Here is a 17,016-nt window from a genome sequence, read left to right on the forward strand (position 1 = left end):
CTATTGCAGAGGATTGTTAAGAGTTAACGATGTTGCTGTGGATCTGGAGTCAAGAGTCCAGATCAGGTAAGAATGGTAGTTTCCTTCATTATAGGCCATCAGTGAACTGCATTGACTGTGACATTCTTTGAGATGTCTGATGGGCATGAAATATACTACACAAATGCACCTTTTTAATCTTTTAACTGATTCATATTTTGAAACATTAGTTTACTTCATCATTTATTGCAATATGTTCATTTTTCATAGGGCATAGTTTGAAATGTTAATTTTTGATAAGGCAAATCGTCATTGTTTGTCAACATTCTCTAACGTAAACATCTCTGATGAATGAGTATGTTGCATATCTTGTAGCAATCAACCTTATTATTGATTTATTCTCTTTCTCTTTGCATAATCCGATACTGTTTGTTCTGTTTATTTTCTACTCTGGTGTATCAGTCCATCACAGGGAGACAAAAGTATTTCAGGGTTACGTTCTTCAGGTAGCAAAAAGAATGACATTCAAAAAGTGTAAGTACCTCACTTGTTTGTGCCTGTACATGAGTAATCCATAAAGTGATGATACTAAAGAACTGAGTGATGAGTTGAAAGTAGAGCCAAGTGCAAAAAGCATTTTTAATTTCTTCTGAGTTATGGAGTCTTCATTGAAAATCAGGTTAGGTCAAAACCTGGAATTAGGTGCTTGAAACTTTGTGGTTTCCAAATGTTTTGACATTTTTCTTGAGCTGAGCATCAATTTAAATTCTTTTTATTGACATATAAAAATAGAATATGAATTTAAGTAAGTTGCCTAACCAGATTAAATTGGCACAGTTTATGAATGAATCAGAGTATTCAACGCTGACATGAATTAATTGCCATAAGTTCAAGAAAGATCCATATAATTGAAAACAACTTTCATTTCAGGCTTAAAGGCTACTTGTTTTTAATAGTTTCCAGTTCAAAACTTCTAAGCATTACCAGTCATTATCTCTTGTTAATGATTACTGTAATGTTTATGTGAAACCGACAAGTATTAATTTCTTTCCTTTGCTTCTGCTGCTGCTCTGCTTTACTTTCTCAATCAGCAGTAACTCTGGTAAAAACAGTGATACTGAAGAAGATGCAGTGGATCCCTTTGTAGACGCAGTTGGTAGACAGAGTACTCTAGAAAGGTGAGATCACCAGCATGACTCAATGGTTTAGATAATACGGTGATACGTGGAAATATTTTGCAAATCAACAGGGGATTTCTGATGGAAAAAGCAGGCCACTTATTAAGTAGAACTTGAAACCTTGGCTGTTTAAAATTTCAGTCGCAAACAGGAAAATATTTTTCAGCCTTCTTCAAATATGATTATCAGAAGAATTAAAACTTTTACATTTATATATTGAAGGCTAAATACCATAAAAATTGTTTTTCAGTAAAATCCATCTGACCCCATTGATTTGATTTTGCAATATCATTGTGCACCTTTTCCTGTTATGTAATGTGTATAGAAAGCCTTGGTTCCTGTAGTGGTTTTATTTTACTATCAGCAAGAAAATATATGCTTACAATCAATAAATATCTGAAAGTGTAAATAGAACCACAATGCATTTTATATTCTACGAAAAACTGATTCAAACAAAACTTCGGCTGGAAAAGTACTGGAGTTTATATTTAACATTTTCGAATTTCATTCTGTTCTTGAATTAACAACATCATTATATTACATTACCTGTTCCCTACTGATTATTTTGATTTATTGTCCCGTGTATCTGAGTACAGTGAAAAGCTTTGTTTACAAGCAGATCATTGTGAGCGAGGACACACCGATCAGAGGGTTTAAAAACAACTGGGCGGAGGCGTATAGGTTACATTGCACAGAGCCTGCCCTAGGGAAGATCAACATTACCAAGATCAGCATTATTTGAAGTCATTTCATTCATCAGTCTAATAATGACAGGGAAGAAATTGTTCCTGAACCTGCTGGTGCATTTGTTTAAGTTTCTGTATCTTCTGCCTTACGGAAGAAGTTGTAGGAGAGCATTGTCAGGGTGGGGTGGGTTTTTGATGTTGGCAGCCTTTCTGCGGCAGTAGGCCATGTAAACGGAGTCAATGGATGACTTCCGTGATGACCTGGGCTGTGCACACAATCTTCTGTCGTTTCTTACAGTCCTGGGCAGAGGAGTTGCCATACCAGGCAGTTATGCAACCTGGACATTATGCTTTCGATGATGCATCTGGAAAAGTTGGTGAGAGTCCTTATGGACATGCCAAATTTCATGAGCCAACTGAGGAAAAAGAGGCGTTGTGCTGCCTTGATGGTTGTATCTATGTGGGAAGTCCACGACAGGTTGTCAGTTATCATCACTCCTAGGAACTTGACGCTCCCAACTCTCTCAAACTCAGCTTTCTTGATGTAGGTGGGGGCAGGTTCTCCCCTTTTCTTTCTGATGTCAATGATCAGTTCTTTAGTTTTGCTGACATTGAGGGAGAGAGATGGTTATCATCGTACCACATCACCAAGCTCTCTATCTCCTTTCTGTGTATTCTGCCTCGTTATTGTTTGATATCTATCCTGCCATGGTGCTGTCATCAGCAAACTTGTAGTTGGCTTTTGTTTGGAAGTTGGCAACATAGTCATGGGTGTACAGGGAATATAGAAGGGGACTGAGAACATATTCCTGGGGGGCTCCAATGTTGAGTGTTATTATGGAGGATGTGCCTTTCACATCCATCAAAGTTTCACCCGCACTTCCACACGTCATTTACTGTATCTGTTGCTCCCAATGTGGTCTCTTCTATATTGAGGAGATAGGACGCCTACTCGCAGAGCGCTTCAGAGAACATCTCTGGGACACCCGCACCAATCAACCCCACCACCCCATGGCCAAATACTTCAACTCCCCATCCCATTCTGCTAAAGACATGCAGATTCTGGACATCCTCCATTGCCACTCCCTTACCACCTGACACCTGGAGGAAACATGTCTCATCTTCTGCCTTGGGACCCTCCAACCTCAGGGTATCAATGTGAATTTCACCAGTTTCCTCATTTTTCCTCCCCCACCTTACCCCAGTTCCAACTTTCCAGCTCAGCACCGCCCTCATGACCTGTTCCATCCATCCATCTTTCTTCCCACCTATCCCCTCCACCCTCCCCTCTGACCTATCTCCTTTACCCCCAATTCCATCCACCTATCACATTCTCGGCTTCCTCTTCCCCCCCCCCCCCCCCACCCCAGCCCTACCCCTTCCCATTTAACTCTCCATCCCGAGGCTCCCAGCCTCATTCCTGGTGAAGGGCATTTGCCCGAAAAGTTGGTTTTCCTGCTCCTCGGATGCTGCCTGATCTGCTGTGCTTTTCCAGCACCACACTCTCTTGACTCTAAATTCCAGCATCTGTAGTATTCACTCTTGCCATGGAGCATGTGCAGTTGTCTGTCTTCATTGATTGTGGTGTGTGGGTCAAGAAACTGAAGATCCAATTGCAGAGGATGGAGTTGAGACCTAGGTCTTGGAGTTTTGAGATCAGTCTGGAAGGGGTAATAATAGTGTTGACAGCGGAGCTGTAATTGATGAGCAGGAATCTGATGTAGGTGTCCTCATTGATGTTCCAGGGATGAGTGCAGGCAAATGGTGCCCACTGTGAATTTGTAGAAGATTGACTGTGTGGAGTTTGCACGTTCTCCCTGTGTCTGCGTGGGTTTCCTCCGGGTGCTCCGGTTTCCTTCCACATCCAAAGATGTGCAGGTCAGGTGAATTGGCCATGCTAAATTGCCCGTAGTGTTAGATAAGGGGTAGATGTAGGGGTATGGGTGGGTTGCGCTTCGGCGGGTCATTGTGGACTTGTTGGGCCGAAGGGCCTGTTTCCACACTGTAATGTAATCTAAAGAAAAATTAAGAGAGAAATACAGAGCTCATGTTATTTGTGAGTTCTTCCATCAAGGATGTAAATTACAATGATCTGGCCACTTCACATGAAAGCTGACCAACAGAATAAAATCTTGAAATCTAATTTGATATATTCCAAGTGATTATAATATAAAAAGGTTACAAGACTTCATATTTATAAGTCATGTTTTATGTTGGAGCACCCCAGCCATTTGATTAGATGTCTTTTTAAATTTCTTGATGATCAACTGTTGATCATTGCTTTATATAGTTTCATTGATTTGACTCAAAGATTCTGCTTTCACTATGTCTCAAGAAATTTCTCTCAACATTCCATTCACGAAAGGAATCCTGTCAAAAGCAGCATCTGATTTTCTCTTTTTTTCTGCCTCTAACTTCAGTGATCAAAATCACTGATCCCATTTTTTTATTCTCTTGCAAATTCTACAGCTATTTAATTAAGTTTCTTTCTCATCATCCTAAATTTTAATTCATAAGTTTAAGGACCAAGCTCATAAACATTCACCAGCTTTATATTTAAGTTTCATAGTCTGCAGATTGTTTTTCTGACAAACTGGAATACACATAACTTTACCTGTCAAGATATGTAACATTAAAGCCCAGACATCTCTTGACCACTTCATCTTCCCAGTTACCTTTTTAAATGAGGTGAAACCTCTTTCAACTCTATATCTCCTGTACATGTGACTGGCAGATTAGATTCTAACTAAATCGAATCCCTCATTGGAATTTAAATCGTTCTCTGAATTTATGACCTTTTTTTCTTATATTGCAACCTTTTATCTTGTCAAGTCTCATCTCATTTCCTTCTCTCCTTGCTATTCAGGTTTTTAAATTCCATTTTCGTGTTCATTTCATTCTCCTCTTTAATTGCACTTCTCTTTTCATTTTCATCTGTTTTCTTTTTCTTTCAATTCAAATCTTTTAATATCACATTTTGGCTCTCTAAGTCAAATGTTTTCATTCCTAGCTGACTTAGTTCATTTTGGCGGTGGTGCATTAAGTTCAGGAAAACACCCGAGTGGCCAGTGACAAGCACCGCCCTTCACATCAACGGGCGGGACCAAAGTATTTTTTTTAATGTTTATATTTTTTTTTGTTTTTTTCCCGTTTATTTTTTTTTCTCTGTTTATTTTTTCCTTTTTTTTCATATTTTTTTTTTCCTTATTTAACCCCCACACTACCACCTAAGTGCGGTAGTGCAACTTTTATGTTTTAAGAGTAGACTGATAGGGCAGTGATTGGCTGGGTTAGATTTGTCCTTTTCATATACATGACATGCCTAGACAGTTTTCCACATGGTCAGTAATATGTTCGTGTTGTAGTTGTACCAATACAGCTTAGCTAGGAGCATATAAGATGAAAGTGAGTACTGCAGATGCTTGAGATCAGAGTCAAGATTAGAATGGTGCTGGAAAAGCACAGCAGGTCAGGCAGCATCCGAGGAGCAGGAAAATCTATGTTTCGGTCAAAAACCCTTAATCAGGAATGAGGCTGGGAGCCTCAGGGGGTGGAGAGATAAATGGGGGGACTGGGGGGAATGTTGGTAAAGGTGATAGGTCGGAGAGGAGGGAGGAGTGGGAAGGAAGATTGACAGATGGGACAGGTCATTAGGACGGTGTTGAGCTGAAAGGTTGGAACTGGGGTAAGGTGAGACGAGGGGAAATGAGAACACTGGTGAAACTTCCTTCAACTGTTTCTTGATATCATGTGGAGTTGAATTGAATCAGTAGAAGACTGGACTCTCTGATGTTGGGAATCACTGGCGGAGCCCAAGATGTGCATCCACTCAGCATCTTTGGCTAAAGATGGATATAAATGTTTTAGCCTTGCCTTTGCACAGATGTACTGGACTCCCCCTTGTTGAGTATGGGGATGTTTGTGGACATTCCACCTCTTGTTAAATTTCCACCATCATGACTGGACAGTTATAGAGAGTTCACCATTCTCTATAACCGTCTGATTTTGAATGGTACAGTTGCCATATCAGGTAGTGATACATCTAGACAAAATGCTCTTGATGGACACACCTATAGAAGTTGGCAAGGGTTTTTAACTGTCATGCCAAATTTCCTCAGCTGCCTGAGGAAGAAGAGACATTGTTGGGCCTTTGTAACCAGTGCGTCCACGTGAAGAATCCAAGAAAACTTGTTGTGGATGACTACTCCCAGGAGCTTAACACTCTCCACTCGTTCTGCCTCTGTGCTGTTGATGTGTACGGGGACATGAGTAACATCCTGCCGAAAGCCAATAATGAGTTCCTTGGTTTTGCAGGCATTGAGAGCTAGGTTGTTCTCAGTGCACCATTTTTACAGGTCTTCCACCTCCCATTGGTAATTATTTTGTCGCCATCTGAGATTCGACCAACTGTGATGGTGCCATCAGCGAACTTGTAGATGGCATTAGTCTGGTATTTGGTAATGCAGTCATGGGTGTACAGTTGGGGACTGAGTACACACCCCTGCGGGGCTCCAATGTTGAGTGTTAGTGAGGATGAAATATTGTCCCCAGTCTTCACTGATTGTGGCCTGTGGGTCAGGAAACTGAGGATCCAGTTGCAGAGAGTGGGGCTTAGTCTGAGATCACTAAGTTTAGTAATCAGTCTCAAGGGGATAATAGTGTTGAAGACTGAACTGCAATCAATGAGTAGGATTCTTATGTAGCTATTCTTGGTGTCAAGGTGTTCTAGAGAGGAGTGAAGGGCAAGTGGTATGGCATCTGATATGGATCTGTTGGTCTGTGTCATGGAAATTAAATCAACTTGACTTAGTAATTAGGAAGAGCAAAGAAAGAGTCTTTATTAAAAATCCTACAGGATTTTGATTCATTATGCTAAGTCAGATGCCTCAATGCAAAGAGTACCGAAACATACAGACGCCTGCCTTATAGCATTCCTTATCACACTCTCAAGGGCAAAGACTGGCGAAACTCGAGTTGTTATCCTCTCATCCCCTGGTCCTAGACATAACAGTTCTTCAGCTTTCGCTGAGTTCAACTATCGCAAGGGCGAGTTGAATGTTTACAGAATTCAAACAGAGATAAGCTAACTGCAAACCTTCATCAAAGCATCGTTTACAAAGCTCAGCACAGCATTGAATTAAAGAAAAACATTCTGTTTAAATTTCACAGTAAATGGATAATTTTCCATTACAGTCCGATAGGCAAATTGGAATGGGTCAAGAATAGTGGGGAGGCTGGAGTTAATTAATGTCATGACCTGCTTTTTAAAGTACTTCATGACCACCAAAATTAGGTGATAGTCATTGAGCCGTGCTGCATGAGCCTTCTTAGGCACAGGAATGATGTTGGCCCTCTTGAAACAGTCAGGGACAGTGGCCTGCTGCAGGGAGAGGTTGAAGATGTCCAAGAAGACCTCTGCCAGTTGATCTGTGCATGCTCTGAGTGCACGGCCTGGTACTCCATCTGGTCCCATCGCTTTTCTTGGGTTCACACGAAGGAAAACTGATCTGACCTCTGATGCAGTGACTGTTGTGATAGGTTCGTCAGGACTTGTCGGAATGGGTGTTTCCTCGCTGGCGGAATTCTGCTCAAAGCGAGCATAGAAGGCATTGAGACAATCTGGGAGGGGTGTGTCATCATCTGCTATCTTGCACTGTCTCTTTTTAGAACCTGTGGTGTAATTCAGTCCTTGCCATAGTCGCCAGGTATCTGTCTGGGTCTCTAGTTTGGATCGGTATTGGTCCTTGGCTGTCTTAATGGCTCTGCGAAGGTCATACTTGGATTCCTTTTCTTTGAGTGGGTCTCCTGATCTGAAGGACTCGCACCTGGTTTTTAGAAGGTTCTGTCCGTCCTGATTCATCCAGGATTTCCTGTTGGGGAACACCCGGATTGATGTCCTCTGTATGCAGTCCTCCACATACTTGCCACCACCGTCACAGACTTTATCAGCATTCCTGTCCAACGTACCTGTGGAGTGTTTGAACACGGCCCAGACAGCACCGGAGTTTATCCTCTGCCTCCTCCGACCAGCACTGGACATGTATCCATGAGGGGGTCTTCTGCTTGAGCTTTTGCCTGTAAGCCCGGAGAAGAAACACAGCATTGTGGTCGGAGTTCCCGAAGTGAGGGCGGGATTGGAGTGGTAGGCATCTTTCACGGTAGTGTAGCAGTGGTCTAAAATTTTCAGGCCCGTAGTGGGGCAGGTAATGTTCTGGTGGTACTTGGGCAACACCTTCCTTAGATTGGCTTGATTGAAATCGCCAGTTACAATAAACAGGGCTTCGGGGCATTCCGTCTCCAGGGTGTTAATGGTGGAGAACAGCACATCCAGAGCTTCCTCAACCTTTGCTTTTGGTGGTATGTACACAGCAGTTAGTATAGCAGCAGTAAATTCTGTGTTAAATAGAAGGGCGGGATTTGATGGTGAGGAATTCAAGGTTTGAGGAGCAGTGGCTGCCCAGGGTTGCAATGTCCGTGCACCACAAGTTGTTAATTAAAAAGCAAACCCCTCCACCCTTTGTCTTACCCGAGGGCACTGTACATTCTCTATGATGGATAGAAAAACCATCAGCCTGAAGTGCACAGTTGGGAATGGATGAGTTGAACCAGGTTTCTGTGAAGCAGAGTGTGTGGGAGTCCCGCAGTTCATGCTGGAAGCTGAGTCGTGATCAGAGTTCGTCCATCTTGTTCTCCAGAGATTGTACGTTTGCTAGGAATAAGCTAGGAAGGAGGGTCTTGAAACCACATAGTCTCGGTCTCAGTCTCAGTCTTACTAACAGGCTGACACACTTACCCCATTTCCTCACAGGTTTCTTACATTTGAGTGGTCTGGTGGAGTGGATTGTGACTGCTTCTAGATTAGATTAGATTACTTACAGTGTGGAAACAGGCCCTTTGGCCCAACAAGTCCACACCACCCCACCGAAGCGCAACCCACCCATACCCCTATATTTACCCCTTGCCTAACACTATGGGCAATTTAGCATGGCCAATTCACCTGACCTGCACATCTTTGGACTGTGGGAGGAAACCGGAGCACCTGGAGAAAACCCACGCAGACTCAAGGAGAACGTGCAAACTCCACACAGTCAGTCGCCTGAGGTAGGAATTGAACCTGGGTCTCCGGTGCTGTGAGGCAGCAGTGCTAACCACTGTGCCACTGTGCCGCCCTAGTTAAGTGATCCTTCCTAGGCTACTGTGGGGCAGATAGGTTGCAGTTACTCTTGGTGGATAATGATGAAATGCCTACAAAAAGTGTTTACTGCTTTTTAGCACCCTCATTGACTGCACATTTTGACTCATTAATATGCAATTTCCTATCCTACCATCTGCCATCATGGAATTAGATGCCAAGAATTCCTGACATGAAAGTCAGAATGGGTATGTGACATCTCTAATTCACCACTTGCTCTTTCAAACTTCCATCTTAGATGTTTAACGTCAGCATCTCGGGATGTATCATATATGTTGGCCACACATAGCCCATGTCCATAGTCCTTCGCATCGGACACTTACCAGACTCTCTGATTTATCCTGGCATATCTCAGATTCTTTTGCACTTTAAAGTTGCAACTCTGGGCATACCAGCAATTGTCTTGCAATGCTGCTGTAAGGCTGCTTTAAATGCGGAAACAGGCACCCAGCTCACAGCTTGCATCTCCAAGCTAAATGCTTGCTACCTTTGAGCCTACCTGGACACACTCGGTATCTCTGCCTTGTCTGTCTGACTTTGCTCCCTCAGTCAGAGTGACCAGGTCACAGTACTTCTATCTTACTTTGCTGTTTAGTGCAGACACAAAGTGAGGAAATTTGTTGTAGTTTTCAGCAGTCCTCCATCCTCAGTCATGTCAAGAGATACATCCATTAGTCAAGTGATTTCCAACAAGTTAAGTATAGCCTCTGATTCCTGATTTAATATAGTTAGCCAGTTGGAGTGTTCAGGATCATGATCCTAACCTTGTAAGCCTTGAGAAGCCTAATGTGAAGCAGTGCATCACACCTGGGCTCTTTTCTCCTGGAATGAGAGAGATAGAGAGAGGGAGTGAAAGTGAAGAAAGTGGCTGGACCAGCTGTTAGCGCTGGTGAATGAAAGCATTGAAATATAGAAAATAGGAGCAGGAACAGACCATTCAGACCTTCATGGATGATCATCCAACTTCATACCCTGTTCCCACTTTCTCACTATACCCTTTGATTCTTTTAACGTAAGAATCACATCTAAGACCATAAGACCATAAGACATAGGAGTGGAAGTAAGGCCATTCGGCCCATCGAGTCCACTCCGCCATTCAATCATGGCTGATGCGCATTTCAGCTCCACTTGCCAGCATTCTCCCCGTAGCCCTTAATTCCTCTAGACAACAAGAACCTATCAATCTCGGCCTTGAAGACATTTAGCGTCCCGGCTTCCACTGCACTCCGTGGCAATGAATTCCACAGGCCCACCACTCTCTGGCTGAAGAAATGTCTCCGCATTTCCGTTCTGAAATGACCCCCTCTAATTCTAAGGCTGTGTCCACGGGTCCTAGTCTCCTCGCCTAACAGAAACAATTTTCTAGCATCCACCTTTTCAAAGCCATGTATTATTTTGTACGTCTCTATTAGATCTCCCCTTAATCTTCTAAACTCCAACGAATACAATCCCAGTATCCTCAGCCGTTCCTCATATGCTATACCTGTCATTCCAGGGATCATCCGTGTGAATCTCCGCTGGACACGTTCCAGTGCCAGTATGTCCTTCCTGAGGTGTGGGGACCAAAACTGGACACAGTACTCCAAATGGGGCCTAACCAGAGCTTTATAAAGTCTTAGTAGTACATCTCTGCTTTTATATTCCAACCCTCTTGAGATAAGAGACAACATTGCATTCGCTTTCTTAATCACAGACTCAACCTGCATGTTTACCTTTAGAGAATCCTCGACTAGCACTCCCAGATCCCTTTGTGCTTTGGCTTTATTAAGTTTCTCACCATTTAGAAAGTAGTCCATTCCTATATTCTTTTTGCCAAAGTGCAAGACCTCGCACTTGCTCACGTTAAATTCCATCAGCCATTTCCTGGACCACTCTCCCAACCTGTCTAGATCCTTCTGTAGCCTCCCCACTTCCTCAGTACTACCTGCCTGTCTACCTAACTTTGTATCATCGGCAAACTTCGCTAGAATGCCCCCGGTTCCCTCATCCAAATCATTAATATATAATGCGAACAGCTGTGGCCCCAGCACCGAACCCTGCGGGACACCGCTCGTCACCGGCTGCCATTCTGAAAAAGAACCTTTTATCCCAACTCTCTGCCTTCTGTTAGATAGCCAATCCTCAATCCATCCCAGCAGCTCACCTCGAACACCATGGGCCCTCACCTTGCTCAGCAGTCTCCCGTGTGGCACCTTATCAAAGGCCTTTTGAAAGTCCAGATAGACCACATCCACTGGGTTCCCCTGGTCTAACCTACTTGTTACCTCTTCAAAAAATTCCAACAGGTTTGTCAGGCATGACCTCCCTTTACTAAATCCATGTTGACTTGTTCTAATCAGACTCTGCTCTTCCAAGAATTTAGAAACCTCATCCTTAATGATGGATTCTAGAATTTTACCAACAACTGAGGTTAAGCTGATTGGCCTATAATTTTCCATCTTTTGCCTTGATCCTTTCTTGAACAAGGGGGTTACTACAGCCATCTTCCAATCGTCCGGGACCTTTCCTGACTCCAGTGACTCTTGAAAGATCTCAACCAATGCCTCTGCTATTTCCTCAGCAACCTCTCTCAGAACTCTAGGGTGTATCCCATCGGGGCCAGGAGATTTATCAATTTTAAGACTTTTTAACTTTTCTAGCACTATCTCTTTCGTAATGGCAACCATACTCAACTCAGCCCCGTGACACCCTTTAATTTTTGGGATATTACTCCTGTCTTCCACTGTGAAAACTGACGCAAAGTACTTGTTAAGTTCTCCTGCTATTTCCTTATCTCCCATCACTAGGCTCCCTGCATCAGTTTGAAGTGGCCCAATGTCTACTTTTGCCTGTCGTTTGTTTCTTATGTACTGAAAGAAACTTTTACTATTATTTCTAATATTACTGGCTAGCCTACCTTCATATTTGATCCTCTCATTTCTTATTACACTCTTTGTTATCCTCTGTTGGCTTTTGTATCCTTCCCAATCTTCTGATTTCCCACTGTTCTTAGCCACTTTATAGGATCTCTCTTTTTCTTTAATACATTTCCTGACTTCCTTTGTCAGCCAAGGTTGTCTAATCCCTCCCCGGTTAATCTTTCTTTTCTTGGGAATGAACCTCTGTACAGTGTCCTCAATTATACCTACAAACTCCTGCCATTTTTGCTCTAGTGTCTTCCCGGTTAGCCTCTGCTTCCAGTCTATTTTAGTCAGTTCCTCTCTCATGCCCTCATAATTACCTTTATTCAACTGTAACACCATTACATCAGATTTCGCCTTCTCCCTTTCAAACTCCAGACTGAACTCTACCATATTATGGTCGCTACTTCCTAAGGGTTCCCTTACTTTAAGATCTTTTATAGAGTCTGGTTCATTGCAAAGCACTAGGTCCAGAATAGCCTGCTCTCTTGTGGGCTCCATGACTAGCTGTTCCAAAAAGCCATCCTGTAAGCATTCCATGAATTCCCTTTCTTTAGATCCACTAGCAACATTATTTACCCAGTCCACCTGCATATTGAAGTCCTTGAAAGCATCCAGTGTTTTGGTCTCAACTACTTCCTGTGTTAGAGAATTGCACAAGCTCACCACTGTCTAGGTGAAGAAATTTCTCCTCATCTCAGTCCTGAATGACCTACCCTATATCCTGAGACTACAACCTGTGGCTCTGGATTCCAGAGTCATCAGGAACATCTTCCTGCATTTACCATGTCAAGTCCTATCCATAGTTTACAGGTTGAGATGAGATTGACCTCTCATTGTTCAAAATTCCAGTGAATACAGTCCAAACAGATCCAGTCTGTCTACCTACGCAGTGAGTTTTCCTGACTGAGTGAGTAGGCAGTACAGAGGCAATGCAAGTTTATTCATGTTGGGGTATGTGACAATGAGAGAATGAGAATGTGTTGAATGCAATGATGAGAATAGTAGAACATGAGCCTTGGTGTGAGATGGGTGCACCAGCACAGGTGGAGTGATATGAGGTAACAGAGAGAAGATGGTGGCTGTTACCATGGCAGAGTGGGGGCAATCGTTGACCACCACCTTGCACTACTTGGTTTCTGTTAAATGGCTGAGACCTCAGTGACCCAGTTGGCAAGCTTGGAACAGTCTGGTGGGATTTGGTGGTGTAGTCTATTGGTCGTGGACAAGAGGACATCTTTCCTCTGCATCACACCATCGACAAGAATCCCCAAATCCCTAATAACAAAGGCTCCAATTTATCCTTCTGTATTACATCCAACTTAAATTTCAGGAGCCATGCAGCACAGCTGTGGTCTGTGTGCTTGACTGAGTACATGATTAGTTTAGAAAGGAGGGCATCAGCTTAATTGCATGATATTCCAGCAGTGCCAAGTTTTTCCAAGTATGGCAAATGTGACCATGAGTCTATTCAGATATCACTGAATGAAAGGAGTACCATATTTGTTGGGGAGGGTGGAATAGACAGATGGTTTGGGACGATACGGGAAGAAATCTCACTGGACCTTGCAGAGGGAAACCTGCTGCGAAACTTACAAAACTTACAAAACTGACACATGGCCAGAATATGACAGGATTCAGCTCCCTGACTCTACTGAACTGATTTGGAGACACCAGTGTTGGACTGGGTGTACAAAGTTAGAAATCACACAACACCAGGTTGTAGACCAACAGGTTTATTTGGAAGCACCAGGTCACCATTCCAAGTTGCCTTCTGACCTTTTAAGAGTAACCATTTGCTAATTTAAACTGAAACAAAAAAATCCATTTCCCTCCATTTTAAACAATCATAAAAATTGCGAAAGTATTGGAAGAAAAATCACAATATTATCACTTAATGTTATAATTACTGCTTTCTTCTTTCACCCCATAGAACTCTTGTGCATCTAGCCCTTGAGGTGACTGGTTTGTGTTTCGTTCTATTTTTGGAAGTTCACATTAAAACATTCAAATACAGAGAAGAACTATTAAGTTAATCAATATCTTGCCTTACTATTTTACTGACTGAGTTGTTTCTCATTTGGTTTTAACTGTATTGATTTTGATAAGCCAACACTAGAATTCATATTATAAAACAAAACTTGTCTTTTGTATTTTTATTCTTTTTAAAATTGTGAACTGAAATAATAAATAAAAGCAGTGTTTGGCTAGGATTGTTGCATGTTTTGACAAGCAAATAACCTAACATTCATGGTAAGCACCATTTAAATAGCTGTTTGACCAAGGAGTAATTAAAGTTTAGGTTGCAGCCTAACTGGAGCTGAGGGATTCTATATTCACTTGAATCTTCGGTGGGCAACAAGAAGTTGATTTGTCTGTTGGCTAGGACCAGTTGTCGATGACCAGGGCCTTTTTTGTCTTTCAATAAGAGTATGATTGGTTCTTAGGCAAACTAAACAGATTGGGCCTGGGAACAAAACATAGAGAAGTGATCAGAGCTTCACCAGCTCAGGGGCTATCTCTTTGTTGTCTGTAGTCCAAAACCCATTTTAAACATGAATATTCCACACTGTAAGCAATCTAATCTAATCTAAAAAAAAATCAAATTTTCTTTCCTTTAGCTGTTGCTATAAAGCTGGGACTTTAATTTGATAAGTCAGATACCACTTTTGTAAGTTAAATAGTCACCCTTGCAAACCATTGGAAGCATTTAGATAAGAAAAACCGTGGGAAAGAAAACTTCTTTAGCAAGAACGAGCTCGAGATTTTGTGAACAAAGACTACAGAACTGTTTTTTTTCACTTTTCTCTTCACCCATTCCCTGCCTGTCTCTGTCTGTGTGTGTACTTAAGGGGGAGTTTATAAGAGTCTTAGCATTTAACACAACAAATTAAAACTTATATAACTTTTATAAAATTTATATAAAATTTATAACTTTAAATAGTATTTGTTGTTAAGTTTAGAAGCCTGGTGTGTGCTTTCTTCACCCTTTTGAAAATCAGAAAAATACTGGAGAATTTTCATGTACTCTTTAAAAACCTTTAATTTTTGTGACTACTCTGGGAGTGGCGGGCCTTCATTTGCAGTGCTGTACCCAAGAGTCATGACAACGCAGAATTAAGCACAGAACACTGTGTAAACACAGACACAAGTTTCTTCCTCCTGTCCAAGGGGAACAGTATTATGCTACAATCCCCTACTGCTCACAAATTGACCTCCAGCGAGGTTTCAGAGAATTAGAATGAAGAGTTTTCACTTCTTGACACTCCATCAATATAATTGCCTCTCAGCTCGCAGTTGCAGAATGCGTCCATTGTCTCTCTCTTATTGGGAGGTCCCTTTAAATATTGTTATCAGCAAGTGGAATGGAACATGATCATACCTATCCATTGATTGTTCAGGAAGTGCTGTGGCTTGGATAAAGAGCTATTATAAAACTTATTCACGAGTTTAAGAATCCTGACCTGCAGCTGACCTGACTTGCAGCAAGTGAGTCCAAAAGTGAAAACTCAGCCTGGTGTTTCTGTGGTAGTTTTGTTTTTGCCAGTGGGTTTGTACATCAGTAATACATGAATAAGTTATGACTATCAAAAAGCTTAAGCATCAGCATCTGATGAAATGGTTCTCACACCTAAATATTATGCACATTGAATTGATTGCTCGAATTGCTTGAGCCCTGGCACCTAATAAGACGGAAAAGGAAACTTCACTGAATGGCTACTCGGTGCTTTCCTAACCTGGATAAAACTTCTTGCTAAGATAAAGTTAATACATTGGCAAAAAGAGCTAAATACATCTGTTATAACAAAGGCAGCATAACAAGTTAGTAACCACAGACTGTTGTAATTCATTTACATGTTGGACAGCTGTTGAAAAAGATATGGTGGCTTGTGTATGTTTTATTTGCTTAAATAGCTGAGAATCACATACAGTGTTAAAGTGGATTTGACTGTAACTCATGCTCTCAGGACCACATCACTAAACTGACTTACTGGGCTGAATTTTATCAGATACTGTCTGACTCAATTTTGGCAAGTTTCATGGATTCAAGTACACTTTTTTTAAAAGGGTGGTAAAGGGAGTATGTGGCATCTTTTTCTTTAATCATTGTGACCTAAACTATATGAGCAGGAAAGATATGCTGGAATTATGTAAAACATGATAAATATTGAGAAGGACACTGGGGCTCCAAAGAGAAATAAATAAGTTGCTGGTGAAATATAAGGCCATTTACTCATAACACTCGTTTGTGTTGATGTTAAGAAGGTGTACTCATGTAATGAATGAAGAAAATTATCAAGCAGGTACATTAAGTAATTAAGGTGAATAGCATGTTAGCCTTTATTGACTAATCACTTGATATCATACAACATCAGTCAATAAGTTGAGAGCTAATAAATGGTTTGGTGGCTGTTGAAATGATGATCGCAGAAGAAGCACGTAAGTACAACATAGGGTGTCCAGCGTTGATGCAGAGACCTGTATGATGTGGCTCAACCTGGCCAACCAAGAATGAAGCCCTTTAAAAGAAGTCATAGAGATGTACAGCATGGAAACAGACCCTTCGGTCCAACCCATTCATGCCGCCCAGATATCCCCACTCAATCTAGTCTCACCTGCCAGCACCCGGCCCATATCCCTCCAAACCCTAATGATTGAAGCTATATGATGTCACCAAATTTGTGCCAAGAGGGTAGATTTCTCTCCGTGCTCAATACAATGACAAGAATGAGATTCTGGAGTGCCAGACCATGGAAAGCAAGCAAATGCTACTCAGCCAGAGCAATCCAAAGCTTGGATTGTTAATCCTCGACATGCCAAAAGAGCTTTGCAACATGTTGCAGCATGCCAAACCATTGACAGCAGAGCAGACCTTCGAGGAGAACAACGCCCTATTTACATTGTTAAAATGTCTTCCTGTAGAATATCTTGAAGTAGATGAGAATGTAAGAGCAATTCACCATCTACTAAGGAAAGTTCCACCTGCCCTCCAGGCTAGCCTGACAAGGTAGAGAACAGAAAAGAAGGGAGTAACTGACAAAGTGGCAACTTAGACTAGATTAGCAGTACCAAAGCAGAAA

At 42.0% G+C, this 17,016-nt stretch overlaps 1 protein-coding gene across 7 annotated transcripts in view; it reads left to right on the forward strand.

Moving 5' to 3' along the window:
- Positions 1-17,016, forward strand: part of cep43 (centrosomal protein 43) — a 113,750-nt gene that overhangs the window by 89,899 nt on the left and 6,835 nt on the right. For 3 of the 7 annotated variants that reach the window (XM_072581175.1, XM_072581170.1, XM_072581176.1), the window contains 2 exons: positions 442-513; positions 1,071-1,157. The exons of 1 other annotated variant lie outside the window; for it this stretch is intronic. In XM_072581175.1, the coding sequence (XP_072437276.1) occupies positions 442-513; positions 1,071-1,157 (159 nt within the window). The remainder of the gene's footprint in view (positions 1-441; positions 514-1,070; positions 1,158-17,016) is intronic. 3 more of the 7 variants (XM_072581171.1, XM_072581172.1, XM_072581173.1) reach the window with 3 other exon arrangements.

Source organism: Chiloscyllium punctatum, chromosome 11 (assembly GCF_047496795.1).
Source record: "Chiloscyllium punctatum isolate Juve2018m chromosome 11, sChiPun1.3, whole genome shotgun sequence".
In the NCBI taxonomy this organism is placed as follows: domain Eukaryota; kingdom Metazoa; phylum Chordata; class Chondrichthyes; order Orectolobiformes; family Hemiscylliidae; genus Chiloscyllium; species Chiloscyllium punctatum.